At 42.4% G+C, this 15,603-nt stretch overlaps 1 protein-coding gene across 1 annotated transcript; it reads right to left on the bottom strand.

Moving 5' to 3' along the window:
- Positions 1–2,250: 2,250 nt before the first annotated feature.
- On the bottom strand, positions 2,251–6,045 carry LOC131194201 (4-galactosyl-N-acetylglucosaminide 3-alpha-L-fucosyltransferase 9-like; the record flags this gene model as incomplete). Its single annotated transcript, XM_058174927.1, has 2 exons — positions 2,251–3,353; positions 6,009–6,045. Coding segments are annotated over 2 exons (1,140 nt in total), but the record flags the coding sequence as incomplete, so codon positions are not given.
- Positions 6,046–15,603: the final 9,558 nt, after the last annotated feature.

Here is a 15,603-nt window from a genome sequence, read left to right as displayed (position 1 = left end):
CGTCCCAAACCGATAAAAGACTTTGATCCACAATATAAGTTTAATTGTGTCCTTTTTTCAACCCCTGAAATTTTACTATGTTTTTACTATGTCCTACTTTGCCACTCACTTCGCCAGCCGTTCAAACGAGGGGAAAGATAACCGTTTAAAAATGGTTTACGTCCAAGCGATTAAAAACCAAGAATTTACCTAAAATGGGAAACGAACTGCCTTTTTCCTGTTGGGGCACCCACAATGACAGTCACAAGTTTCTTGACAATCTTGGCTATCAAAGCCCACTCCCCTCCTTTGTGCATTGTACGCCTTTAGTTGATTTTTATCCTGCGCTTATTACTTTCTAAGTGACTCAAGGTGGTGAACATTTTTAATAGTATTTCCTACTATTTTCCCAGCAACAACAACCCTCTGAGGTGGGTTGGGCTGAGAGCCCAAAGTTACTCAACCAGCTTTTATGCCTAAGGACGGGGACTAGAACTCACAGTCCACTGGAGATTCACCTAGTATCACCCAGCCAGTTGTTATGCCTAAGGTGGGACTAGAACTCACAGTCTCCTGGTGATTGGCCCAAAGTCACCCAGCTGTCTTCATTCCTGAGGCAGGACCAGAACTCATGGCCTCCTGTTGATTGGCCCAACGTCACCCAGCTAACTTTCATGCCTAAGGTGGAACTAGAACTCACGGTCTCCTGGTTTCTAAGCCAGCACCTTTATCATTGCGCCAAACTGGCTGTGCATTGCCTGCGCATAAAAAGGGACATAGTGTTGATCATGTATCCATACCATTCTGAAGCCAGTAACTAGGGCATAGATAGATGTTCTTCTTCCCACGTAGCCTTCAGCAGCTCCTGCAATAGAAGACAATCTAGAAAGCAGTTTATATGACAGCATGGAAGTTCCCTTGAATACATCCTATTTTGTAAATTGTGGTTAAAGTGTCATAAACAGCGTTGAGCTCATTGCATGATCTCTGCTGCCTATGTTTCCCTCTCATTTTCTTTTTGTGGCTCTGGGAGGACAAAACCCCCAATCAATATAAACACAATTGTGCTGTGTAATTGGCTCGCGATGCATTGCAAAAATGATGAAACCAGATTGAAAAGGCAATCAGGTGTCGTAAGATGGCGAATATTGACAGAGAAGAGCAGCATAAAATGATGCCATGCCAGAGATGCAGGATGAAATAATGTTGCGTTTAGCTTGTGACTTTTAAATGCACCCAGGTGAGTGAGTTACTGCTCATATTCCATCTAAGTAAAGCAGGGGTGAAATCTACTTACCTTCCTTACCAATTCAGAAGTGCGTCACATGCACGCAGAAACCTTCTGTGCATGCGCAAAACCACCTGCGCATGCGCAGAAGGTAATAAAAACACATTACTTCCTGGTTAAAACCAGGCTACCATCGCTACCGAACCCGCCACCAAGATCGCTACCGGATCGCGTGATCCGGTCCAAACCGGGAGCATTTCGTCCATGAAGTAAAGGTAGTTCCCAACTTACAACAGTTCATTTAGTGACTGTTCAAAATTATGTCAGAAAGTTACAAAGTGACTTATAACCATTTTTACGAATGTTACAGCATCCTCATGGCCACATGATCAGAATTCGGATGTCTGCAACTTGCATGTATTTCTGACGGTTACAGAGTCACAGAGTCATGTGGTCACCTTTTGCGACCTTCTGACCAGTAATGTCAGTGGGAGAGCCAGATTTGCATAACAACTGTGTTGCTAACCTAACAACTGCAGCGATTCACTGAACAACTGTGGCAAGAAATGTCATACAATGGAGAAAAATTCACTTAACAAATGTCTCGCTTAGCAACATAAATTTTGGGCGCAATTCTGGTCGTAAGTTAAGGACCACCTGTACACGTTGCAAAAATTGCAACCCTGAAGAGGAAATGTGTGATTAAAATGCTACCATAGCACAAGATGGGGTGCAGAATGTTCAAATGAGGGAACACAACATAGAGCCATTTTAGCAGCTTTTAATTCCTGTTTAAAATCACAGCAAAATGGGTTTGAAAGCCAAAGTCGAGAGCTGGGGATCATTCCTTCGAGCAAAAACTGCAGAAATTATCTAATAACATTTTTTTAAAAAAGATAACATCTAAGATAATGTTATCCACGTACTATCTGTATTAACATGGCCAAGCCTTAAGGAAAATAAATTCCCATATTCAGAAGAAAGAAAAGATTGCAAATACTCCATACTCAGAATTTGTATTTCTTTATATAACCTGCTCAATTTCAGGTTGGTGATCTTGACAGATTTTTCTTTTTGTAACGTTCAGCAAAAAAATCATCACAGCTATTATCCCAAAACCATTTTTGTAGATTTCCAACAGACTTGTATTCTGGATGTTTCTTGATATAGTCACAAGCCAAACATAAGTGTGATTTCCAGAATTTAGGACAGTAGACCGAATAATCCTTCTTCCACTTAAAGTAACTTAGGTACAGCGTATCATTTTGGTCGAGCATCAGAAGGTACTCTGAGAGATGCCTAGGTGACTCAAAATCGTCCACATGGATGAAAGACTCCGGTAGGACGTAATCCTCATAATTTTCTCTGGGAGGACCCAGAACCACAGGGACAGATCGAGCCAAAAACGTGTGGTAAATTTTCTCGGTAATATAATCTTTAAAGATGGAATTTTCAAAGGCCAGATAAAACTTGCAAGAGGAAATGATGGAGATGAATTCTTTCCAGCTCAGACGGCGCCCAAACAATCTCCCATAAGTATGAATTTTAATATATTTCTTTAATTCGTTGTAATATCTAATTCTCCCCTGGGGATACCGGTTACTGACTACCCAACATACGAGTTTGTCTTTTGGGGGCACTTCTGCCCGAGAGGCCTTTGGGCTAAAGGTGAGCAAGCCGTAAGGTACGTGAATATCTGCATCTCGGCGGTAATTGAGAGTTAGGTTGAAGATGTGATTCAATCTAGATTTGGGGGGCGAATGGCTGGGTGACTCCATGTTCATCCAGATCCACTTCTGAAACAAAGGCCTGGGCTGCTTAGGGAGGTTTCTGAGATCCCACCAAATGTCTCGGTGGTGAAAGACGACCGCGTGGGACTGATTGTACATGCTCCGATCTATGGTGATGTGGCAGTTGGAGATGTTTAAGTCCAGACAATTTAACGGCCGAAATCTGCCCCCAAAAGGACGCAGCCAGAGCAGAACGAGAGTGACGTTGCCTTTGTAAATTTGAAGTTCATCCTGACTGAAGGACACATCTGGCATTGATGCAGAATCATCCTGGCTTTGTTTGAGGTAAAACCAAAGTTGGGTAGGTTTGAGGTAAACCAGCAGACAGGCCCCAAAGCAGAGCAGCACCAGGAAGAAAGCCAGGCCGGACCAGAAAACTTTGGATGGTATGCTCATGGTGCAGCCTGAATCCCCAAAAGTACTTCAGTAATCCCGAAAGGATGACCCAAGGCTGGATGGAGAAGGATGACCAACCGCCTTGGCCAGCTAGCAGATGTCCAGCTATTTTTGTTCCTCCAGGAAGAGCAGGAGGGAAAAAAGGGGCGGAGCCACTGAGGTGGAGGGTCTTTGAACTCTTCCTGCAAAAGAAGGCCACGCCCCCTCCTAACTGGAATTAGTCAGGCCATTGAGAAAGGCCTCTTGGCAATGTGGAGGCCTGCAGTTTCAAAATCCAGAAAAAAATATACATTCCTCCAAATATTCATACACATATACGATCTATTTTAACGGTTGACCTATTTGCCTTCAGTCTCCCTGTGGCTCCATAGGTATATATGGAATCACAAGAGGACCCGAGGCAAAGAGGTAAATCTTTTTTTAAAAATAAAGTGAATAAATAGACAAATTTATCCAATGGGCCTAGTCCTCTCTCTTCCCAAAAGCCTTTTATCTGGAGCACCACTGACTTTTCAGATGGCCTACAGCAGAGTTTTGCAACCTTAGTCGCTTGAAGATGCGTGGACTTCAACTCCCAGAATTCATAGCTGACTGGGGAATTCTGGGAGTTGAAGTCCACGCGTCTTCAAGCTGCCAAGGGCTGAGAAATACTGGTCTAAGGGGAACTGTGTTAGATGGGAGTTATTGGGTGGACTGCAAGGAAGGCTCAGATGGGATAAAGTGACTGAGGGTGTGGTCCTTCTAGGGGAGGCAAATAGCTGGGGAAGGGGCTGGGAGGAAGGCAGAGGGAAGATATCCAGGAAGAAAGATCTTCAAACCAGGGCAGATTTCTGAAAATGCATGGGGATAGGTGTGTGGGTGTGTGTGTGTGTGTGTGTGTGAGTGAGTGAGAGAGAGTGTGTGTGTATGTGTGTGAATATAAAATGTGAGTAACAGCATACAAAGCACAACCACCTAGCTGGCCTGTGTTCTTCACCTGTGAAGAAGCTTCTTGGATAAGAAGAAGAAAAAAAAACCCAGGAATTCCAGTTGCCTCTTGAAAAAGCATCTTTGGGATTACTTATATAACTGATTTGATTGGATGAGACTGGTTGTCCTGTTTCCATTCAGAGGCTATTCTGGCCAGCTGATCCCCAAAATGCAAAACAGACGAAGACTGCTCTTGGGGCAAATGTCGAACACATTTTTTAATTCCCACAGACTGTCAAACTATTTACTGTATTACTATTATTCTTCTCGTCCTTCCTATTACCTATCTCCCCCTACTTATGACTATAACCTTGTTGCTTCTATCTTTAAGATTTATATTGCTTTATTTAGTTTCCTAGTATGATTTGATTGCTTATTTACTATCCTATGACGATCACTAAGTGTTGTATCTTATGATTCGTGATGAATGCATTTTTTTTTGTACACTAAGAGCTTATGCACCGAAGACAAATTCCTTGTGTGTGCAATCACACTTGGACAATAAAGAATTTTTTTTTAATTTCATTTTGTCACAACAGTATACACAAACATTGTCATAAAAAAAAGCATATTATGAAGAATATATATATATATATATATATATATATATATATATATATATATATATATATATATATATATATATATATATAGTAAAGAATATGCATCAGCTATATTAATTTGATATAATGAAGGGAACAATAGGACAGGAACGGTAGGCACTTTTGTGCTCTTATGCACGCCCCTTATAGAATAGAATAGAATTATATATAATTATATAATTATATATAATTAAATATAATTATATATAATATAATTATAATATATAATTATTATAATTATAAAATATAATATAATATATAGAATTATATATAATTCTATTCTATAATATAATATTCTATTCTATATTCGATATTCTATTCTATTCTATTCTATTCTATTCTATTCTATTCTATTCCAGTCTAGTCCAGTCCATTCCATTCCATTCCATTATTAAGTTTTCAATTTCCAAGTTCCAAAACACAAACATAAGAGTGCATTTGTAATTATAGAGTACAGAATTACAGAGTTGGAATGGACCTTAGAGGTCTTCTAGTCCAGAAACTAGACAGCCTAATCTCTTCTTAAAAACCTCCAGCGATGGAGCACCCACATCTTCCAGAGGCAAGCTGTTCCACTGATAAATTGTTCTCACTGTCAGGAAATCCCCCCTTAATTCGAAGTTAGATCTCTCCATAATGATCTTCTATCTATCCCTTTACTTCTTGTCTTGCCCTCAGGTACTTTGGAGCAGGGGTCTCTAAACCTTGGCAACTTTAAGACTTGTGGACTTCAATTCCCAGAGCTTTGGGAGTTGAAGTCCACAAATCTTAAAGTTGCCAAGGTTGGAGACCCCTGCTTTGGAGAATATGTACAATAATTGTTTAGCAGAGGCTGTCTTTGTGCACTGAGAAAAAGAAAAATTCAAACCTGTCACATTTATTATCACTGATGCTGTTTTTCACCAGCTACTCCATGTTGGTGCTTCCCTGCTGCGTATCCATGCAGGTTTGCTTGGCGCACTGGGGGAAAAAGCTTGCTTAAAATCTCAACTTCTACTGTTGCCTTTGGGGGGGGGGAAATCAAAGCATTTTAAAAAGTACATTTCAAATAAAAAGGTACAAGTATACCTCGACTTACAGCCACAACTGTACCCAAAATTTCCATTGCTAAGCAAGACAGCTCTTGAGTGAATTTTAACCCATTTTTTGACTTTTCTTGCCACAGTTCTTAAATAAACCACTGCAGTTGTTAAATTAGTAACCCGGTTGGTAAGTGAATCTGGCTTTCCCATTGACTAATAAATAATAAAGCCCTAGTAAGACCACACCTAGAGTACTGCATCCCGTTTTGGTCACCACACTATAAAAAAGATGTTGAGACTCTAGAAAAAGTGCAGAGAAGAGCAACCAGGATGATTAGGGGACTGGAGACTAAAACATATGAAGAACAGTTACAGGAACTGGGCATGGCTAGTCTAGTGAAGAGAAGGACTAAGGGAGACATGATAACAGTATTCCAATATTTGAGGGGCTGCCACAGAGAGGATGGAGGTCAACCTATTTTCCAAAGAACCCGAAGGCCAGACAAGGAATAATGGATGGAAACTGACCAAGGAGAGATTCAACCTAGAAATGAGGAGGAACTTTCCGACAGTGAGAACAATCAACCCATGGAACAGAAGTTGCCTTCGGAAGTTGTGGGAGCTTCATCACTGGAGACTTTCAAGAAAAGATTGGATTGCCATTTGTCAGAAATGGTACAGGGTCTCCTGCTTGAGCAGGGGGTTGGACTAGATGACCTGCAAGGTCCCATCCAACTCTGTTAATCTGTTAATTCTGACTTTGCTTGTCTGAAGGTCACAAAAGAGGACACTGCAACCATCATAAACCTGAGCCAGTTGTCAAGCCTCCAAATTTTGATCACTTGATCATGGGGGATGCTACAAGGATAGTAAGTGTGAAAAATTTATCATAAGTCACTAAACGAATGAGTGTAAGTTGAGAACTACCTAGAGTGGAGTAGAGTGGAATGGCATGGCGTGGCATGGCGTGGCGTGGCGTGGCATAGAAGAGAAGAGAAGAGAAGAGAAGAGAAGAGAAGAGAAGAGAAGAGAAGAGAAGAGAAGAGAAGAGAACTTTATTTGGCCAAATGTGATTAGACACACAAGGAATTTGTCCCCCGTACAGAAGCTCTCAGTGTACATGCAAAGGAAGAGAGTAATAATAATTATAATATTAATAATACCAATAAGAGGGAGTAGTAAAGGAAATAATAAGAAAGATAATAATAATAAAACCATAGCCACACCACATGGCTAAATATACTTAAACATAAAGCAATACTGTGAGGATTAGATGTTCGGCAGAGTGATGACATGAGGGGGAAAAAACTGCCTCTGTATCTAGTTATACGATGGTTGTCCTGAAGGGAGGAATTGAATCAGTTTATGTCCAGGATGTGAGGGGTCTGCAGATATTTTCTCAGCCCTCTTTCTGACCCGCACAATTTTAAATAAATAAAATTAAATAAATAGAACCACGGTGGGGCTATCATCCTTCCTGGCCTGAAAGAAATAAGCCCAACAAATTAATAAATACAAACTGACTGTCACTCCTTCCTTCCTTCAAGCTCGAGTAGGGCAAAAGGATTCTGCTTTTGATAAAAGGGAAGATTTAAACCCTTTCCCCCCCCCCTCCTGCCTACATTTGCAAGCGGTATCAACAGAAGACAATTATGACAGAAGGTTAAACGTATTTTTTTTCCCCTTTAGGTTGGGCAAAGAGCTTTTAATTCCTTATAAAAGCAAAGAGATTGAAAGCAGGAAGGTGGAGAAACCGCTAATGGTAGGAAGGTAACTAAGATGCGGTCTGCCCCTTCTCCCCCCCCCCTTCTCCGGTTCGTAATATAATAAAACATTATTTAATGGATGCTTGAGAACTGAATTCAGGGCAAATCAGCTGATGTTTTGATGGCCGGAAGAGTCAAATTACTTTCAATCGGCTTCTTCTTCTTCTTTTATTTTTCCCCCCATGGTAACTTCAAAGCATCTCTTCTCCCAAAGTACTTTTTTCTTTCTGAGCAATTAAAAAAAAGAGGGGGCTGACTTAATTTACTCTCGAAGAGAATATATTCCTTTGCTGAAGGTTCTGGAGAGGCCTGGATCAGATCTTGCCTTTTTCAGACAAATGAAAGAATTCTCTCCTTTGAGTTTTTTCCCCCACCCTTTTCAGCTGCTTTTAAGTCCTTCCAGGAAAAGGGTTTTACAAGCTAACAGAATAACAGAGTTGGAAGGGACCTTGGAGGTCTTCTAGTCCAACCCCCTGTTCAGACAGGAGATCCTATACCAGGGGTCTCCAACCTTGGCAACTTTAAGCCTGGTGGACTTCAACTCCCAGAATTCCCCAGCCAGCTTTGCTGCTGTTGCCAAGACTGGAGACCCCTGCCCTATACCATTTCAGACAAATGGTTGTCCAATCTCTTCTCAAAAACCCCCACAAGTGTTGGAGCACCCACAACTTCTGGAGCCAAGTTGTTCCACCTGTTGATTGTCCTCGGTGGCATGAAATTTCTCCTTAATTTTAGATTGGTTCTCTCCTTGATTAGTTTCCATCCGCTGTTTCTTTTTTTTTTTATTCAAAAAGTTTTACAGAAAATTTTTTTCCCCTTTCCCCCCACCTCCCCTCCCCCCTCCCTTCACAACCCCCCTCCCCCCTGACTTCCCGGAACGAACACAAGGTATAGTTAAAAATAAAACAAACATATGCTAAAAAAATTTCGTCCCAACTTAATTATACCCCTACAATCATCAATTCCTAACTTCCCCCGAAAACAAACAAAAATAATACATCATAATCATTCAAAAACAGTCTGATAACTCTTAGTCTGATATCTACTTTGAATATAGTCAATCCATTTTTTCCATTCCTTTAAATATCTTTCTTGCGTATTCTCTTTCAAAAAGGCTGATATCTTCGCCATCTCAGCCCAATTGGCAACTTTCAATATCCATTCTTCTATTGTAGGTACTTCTTTTTTCTTCCAGTATTGTCCTATTAATAATCTTGCTGCTGTTATTAGATTTAAAATCAATTTAGTCTCAATTACTGTACAGTCCGTAATAATTCCCAACAAAAAAAATTGCGGCAGGAACTTTATCTTCTTTTTCAAAACATTTTGTAAAATCCACCAAATTTTTATCCAAAAATCCTCGGTGGCATGAAATTTCTCCTTAATTTTAGATTGGTTCTCTCCTTGATTAGTTTCCATCCGCTGTTTCTTATCTTACCTTCTGGTGCTTTGGAGAATAGGTTGACCCCTTCTTCTTTGTGGCGACCCCTTAGATCCGTGATGGCGAACCTATGGCATGTGTACCCAAAGTGGCAAGTGAAGCCATGTTACCCAGCATGCACGGCTTTGCCTGTTTGTCTCCCAGGTTTCTGGTGCACATGTGTGCGTGATGATCAGCTGTCCTTCTCGCGCTGCAGTGCTGAAAACCGGTATGTGCATGCGTGCCAGCCAGCTGATTGGCGGGTGTGCATGTGCGCTAGAACCCAGAAGTTTGGCTTTTCCAGAGCGCAATCCCGGTGAGTGCGAGCACGCGACGCTTCCACGCAACCTTTTTGGCACTTGGTGCCAAAACGGTTCTCCATCACTAGTCATTCTTTTTCTATTAAACTAAAGGTAAGGGTAAAGGTTCCCCTCGCACACACGTGCTAGTCGTTGCCGACTCTAGGGGGCGGTGCTCATCTCCGTTTCAAAGCCGAAGAGCCAGCGCTGTCCGAAGACGTCTCCGTGGTCATGTGGCCGGCATGACTCAATGCCAAAGGTGCACGGAACGCTGTTACCTTCCCACCAAAGGTGGTCCCTATTTTTTCTACTTGCATTTTTATGTGCTTTCGAAACTGCTAGGTTGGCAGAAGCTGGGACAAGTAATGGGAGCTCACCCCATTACATGGCAGCACCAGGGATTCGAACCGCTGAGCTGCCGACCTTTCAATCGACAAGCTCAACGTCCTAGCCCCTGAGCCACCGTGTCCCTATAAAATTAAACTAGAAATTTAGAAATCCCCTATTAAACTAGACATACACAATTCCTGCAACCGTTCTTCACATGTTTTAGCCTCCAGCCCCCTAATTATCTTTGTTGCTCTTCTCTGCACTCTTTCTGGAGTCTCCACATTTATATATATATATATATCGTGGTAACCAAAACTGGATGCAATATTCCAAGTGTGGTCTTACCAAGGCACTAAAACGTGGTATTAACACTACATGTGATCTTGATTCGATCCCTCTGTTAAGGCAGCCCAGAACTGTCTTGGCTTTTTTAGCAGCTGCTGCACACTGCTGGCTCATATCTAAATGGTTATCCACTAGGACTCCAAGTTCCCTCTCACAGGTACTACTATTGAACCAAACCCCACCTATTCTGTTGTTATGATCCACCAGAAGCAGAGGTGGGTTCCAGCAGGTTCTGAGCAGTTCTGGAGAATCAGTAGCGGAAATTTTGAGTAGTTTGTAGAACCGTAGTAAAAATTTTGATTGGCCCTGCCCCCATCTATTCTCTGCCTCCCAAGTCCCAGCTGATCGGGAGGAAATGGGTATTTTGCAGTAACCTTCCCCTGCCACGCCCACCAAGCCATGCCATGCCCACCAAGCCACACCCACAGAAACAGTAGTAAAAATATTTAAAACCCACCACTGGCCAGCAGCCTATGGACCTGGCAGCAGAGTCGGACAGTAAGGAGACTGGGGATGACCATGGGCCAGTCCTGGACTTAGGGGAAGGCCCGGATGAAGGCTCTGCATCAGAGGCAGAGATGGGGCCAGGGCCATCTGGGAGCGATGCGTGGACTCCGTAGCCTCCAGAGGCAGACTGCAGAGAGGCAAAGGAACAGGGGGAGCCTGTTCCTAATGCATGCATGAGAAGAGCTGCCAGAAGGCAAGAACAGCTGAAGCAAAAAGTACCACTCGGAAGTAAGGCCAGAAGATGATTGGCCACTCCCATAAGGCTTAAAAGAGCAGCAACAAGCCGTTGGGTTCTTTGTAGAAAAGCAACATTGAATTCCAGTGCTTCTTCTCAGTATCTCTTGAACGGTGTGGGGTTTTTGCCAAGAAAAGCCTTTGGCAGGTTGCCAAAGACAACAAAGGTTGGTGATAAGGCCGAAGGACTGTTTATGAAGAATTTGTTTTGGACTAAGCTGAGAATGAATTAATTCTCAGCTGTTTTAATAAAATAGGTTTGTTCAGGACTAATTGTGTTTGGCAATCGCTACTTGGCCCTCGGTCACAACATCTGTATCTGTGCATTTGGTTTTTCTTGCCTAAATGTAGAACCTTCCTTTTTAAATCATTGAACCGCAGAGATCTTTGAAGGGAATTCTGGCCTATTTTATGTTAAAGTGCAGAAACAATTGGTCATAAATGCGTAAGAAGGCTTCTGCAATTAGAAAGCTAGCTGCCCACGATTGGCAAGGATCTTTTCCTGCCTGGTATGCTCCAGTTGAAGGGACACGGTGGCTTAGTGGGTAAGACACTGAGCTTGTCAATCGAAAGGTCGGCAGTTCAGCGGTTCGAATCCCTTGTGCCGTGTAGTGGGGTGAGCTCTCGTTACTTGTTCCAGCTTCTGCCAACCTAGCAGTTCAAAAGCACGTAAAAAATGCAAGTAGCAAAATAGGGAACACCTTTGGTGGGAAGGTAAAAGAGTTCCATGCGCCTTTGGCATTGAGTCATGCCAGCCAAATGACCATGGAGACGTCTTTGGACAGCGCTGGCTCTTCGGCTTTGAAACTGAGATGAGCACCGCCCCCTAGAGTTGGGAACGACTAGCACATATGTGCGAGGGGAACCTTTACCTTTACCTTATGCTCCAGTTTGTAGCAAGCACCGTTTGCTTAGCCCTGGTAGGAAATGGTTCCATCAAATGAGATTCGGAGGGTTGGGAGTGCATAGGGGGGATCGTGTAAAAGAAACCCAGGAAATCTGATGTTAATGACTTCAAACAGCAAGAACGGATTCATTCTGGCATGAAATTCTACAGTCAAGAAATCTTTGCTAGGTCAGCTTCCAAAGTCACATTTCAAAACAGTGATGCACATTTTAAAAGAATAACCTACTGTCCTAGATTTATAGAGCAGCGGTGAAATCTACTTACCTTCCTTACCGGCTTGGAAGTGCATGCGCCACGTCACATACACGCACAGACCTTCTGCGCATGTGCAAAACCTTCTGCGCATGCCCAGAAGGTAAAAAGCACATTACTTCCTGGTTAAAACCAGAAAGTAATGACACCTGGGTGGGTGGGCAGAGCTTCGCTCCGCCATCGCTACCGGATCACCGAACTAACGGTCACGATCGCTACCGGTAATGCTATCTGGTCCGATCCATTTTACCCCTGCTATAGAGGTACCTACACATGCAGATAGAAGTACCATTTAAGGTTACTGAGAAGGGATATAATATTAATGTTTCAACTCCTACCCTCAAAACGACGCTATAGAGCACTGCACACCAGAACAACTAGACATAAGAACAGTTTTTTCCCGAAGGCCATCACTCTGCTAAACAAATAATTCCCTCAACACTGTCAGACTATTTACTGAATCTGCACTACTATTAATCGTCTCATAGTTCCCATCACCAATCTCTTTCCACTTATGACTGTATGACTATAACTTGTTGCTGGCAATCCTTATGATTTATATTGATATATTGATCATCAATTGTGTTGTAAATGTCGTACCTTGATGAACGTATCTTTTCTTTTATGTACACTGAGAGCATATGCACCAAGACAAATTCCTTGTGTGTCCAATCACACTTGGCCAATAAAAAAATTCTATTCTATTAAAAAGACTCCTGCAAGGACTAAGTAAGAAAGTTTGTCCCCTTATATGCTGCCTTTCTAACTGGAGGGACATATTTAATTTACAGAAAGAAGCAAAATGTCTTAGCTGAGATATAATTAGCATTAACAAAAGGTAATATTTGCTTTAATATGTATTCTAATCTCAAAGAAGTCAGAGGAGGCCAGGAATGTGTAGGTGTGTTATTCAAGAATGCTACTGGTGCAGAAAGCACAGAAAGTTGTTAAACTAGGGACACACCCTCAGATGTTAGATAAAGAGGTGGGATCAAATACACACAAACCATTAAATGCGAAAAATAAATTAAACTAAATTAAAATAGTAAAATCAATAAAATCAATGCCAGGATATAAAAACTAATCTATTGAGCTGTTATCAAAACGGATGCAAGGATAACCAGTTCCAGTTTGATTATATTTTTTTAATCCAAAACAAACAAAGAGCTGAACAAACTGTGCTTGAAATCTGGGGATTAGGAGATTATTGATGAAATCTGGGGGTGTTTGGGGTGGTCCATAATCCCCATTTTGAATCCCTCCAGAACTTTCATTTTTTTTCATTTGCTAGATTTCTGAAACAAGCCTTGGGAATAACAGAGCTATAAACTGTTCCCTCCTGTAATCTGGAGACTAATAAATACAAAGATTCATTTCTTTCCTTTCTTTTTTAAATTAAGCTTCCTTATCAAATAAAAAGCAGAGGAAAAAACAAGAGTTAGGCAACTAAGGAGAAAAAAAGACAAAAGTGCAAAGAGAAAATAAAGAGTGGTGACTTCCGACTTTCTTCAGTGCAATAATATATCTATCTATCAGAGATGGGTTTCAGCAGGTTCTGACCAGTTCTGGAGAACCGGTAGTGGAAATTTTGAGTAGTTCGGAGAACCGGTAAATACCACCCCTGACTGACCCTGCCCCCATCTATTCTCTGCCTCCTGAGTCCCAGCTGATCAGAAGGAAATGGGGATTTTGCAGTATCCTTCCCCTGGAGTGGGGAGGGAATGAAGATTTTACAGTATCCTTTCCCTGCCCTGCCCACCAAGCCACACCCACCAAGCCATGCCATGCCCACCAAGTCACACCCACAGAACCAGTACTAAATTTTTTTGAAACCCACCACTGAGTTAGAGATAGTGGGGTGCCTCAGGGGTCGGTTCTCTCGCCTCTCCTGTTCAACATCTATATGAAGCCGCTGGATGAGGTTATCCGTGGTTTCGGAGTGGAATATCATCTGTACGCTGATGATACTCAGCTGTACATTTCCACTCCGAACCACCCCAATGAAGCCGTCAAGATGATGGTCCGGTGTCTTGAGGCCGTGCGGGTCTGGATGGGGAGGAACAGGCTCCAGCTCAACCCCTCCAAGACAGAGTGGCTGTGGGTTCCGGCGTCCTGGTACAGTCAGCTTACGCCTTCGCTGACTGTTGGGGGTGAAGTATTGGCCCCCAGGGGCAGGGTGCGCAACTTGGGTGTTCTCCTGGATGACTGGCTGTCTTTAGAAGAACATTTGACGGTCGTCGCTAGGGGAGCATTTTTTCAGGTTCGCCTGATTCACCAGTTGCGCTCTTTCCTTGACCGGGACTCCTTACGCACGGTCACTCACACCCTTGTCACTTCCAGCCTGGACTATTGCAATGCTCTCTACATGGGGCTCCCCTTGAAGAGCACCAGGAGGCTCCAGCTAGTCCAGAATGCGGCTGCGTGGGTGATGGAGTTTTGTGTTGCTCCCATATAACACCTATCCTGCGTGGCCTGCACTGGCTGCCGGTAGCCTTCCGGATGCACTTCAAGGTGTTAGTGACCACCTTTAAAGTGCTCCATGGCTTAGGACCGGGATATTTACGAGACCGCCTTCTGCCACCTATAGCCTCCCAACTATCTGTGCACTCCCACAGAGTGGGCCTTCTCAGGGTGCCATCGACCAAACAATGTCGGTCGGCGGCCCCCAGGGGGAGAGCCTTCTCTGTGGCAGCACCGGCCCTTTGGAATGAGTTGCCTCCAGGTTTACGCCAACTTCCCGACCTCCGGACCTTCAAGCGGGAATTGAAGACTTTATTATTTCACCGGGCAGGACTAGCTTAAGTGTATTTTAAGTGTATTTTAATTGTAATTTTAAGGGGTTTTAAGTCGGTCTTAGACCGTTTTAGTTTATTGCCTTGTTAAATATTTGTTTTAAATTCTTTTTAAATTTGTTATTTATTCACTGTATTTTAAGATGGCTGTACACCGCCCTGAGTCCTTCGGGAGAAGGGCGGTATAAAAATTAAATTATAAATAAATAAATAAATAAATAAATAAATAAATAAATAAATAAATAAATAAATAAATAAATAAATAAATAAATAGTGATAGATAGAGATAGAGATATACAGCTAGTCCTCAAGTTATGACTACAGTTGAGCCCCAACATTCCTATTGCTAAGTAAGACATTTCTTAAGTGAGTTTTCACCCCGTTCTACAACCTTTCTTGCTATGGTTGTTAAGCAAATCCCTGAAACTGTTAAGTTAGTAACACGGTTGTTAAGTGAATCTGGGTTCCCAATGGACTTTGCTTGTCAGAAGGTCACAAAACTCTTGGGACGCTGCAATCATCATAAATATGAGCCCATTGCCAAGCGTCCAAATTTTGATCACGTGACCTTGGGGGATGCTGCAATTGTTGTAAGTGTGAAAAGCGGTCATAAGTCACTTTTTTTCAGTGCTCCTTGTAACTTCGGTCACTAGAAGACCTCTTGAGGTCAACCTGTATAGGTGCAGAAAACAGTCCTTTCCATCCAGCCACTATCATTGAAAAAACTCCAAAATACTTAGAAAAATCCCCGAGCATTTTGCAGGA

Source organism: Ahaetulla prasina, chromosome 3, assembly GCF_028640845.1.
Source record: "Ahaetulla prasina isolate Xishuangbanna chromosome 3, ASM2864084v1, whole genome shotgun sequence".
Classification (NCBI taxonomy): domain Eukaryota; kingdom Metazoa; phylum Chordata; class Lepidosauria; order Squamata; family Colubridae; genus Ahaetulla; species Ahaetulla prasina.
The sequence above is the reverse complement of the archived record's forward strand: the minus strand, read 5'-3'. Positions and strand labels throughout refer to the sequence as shown.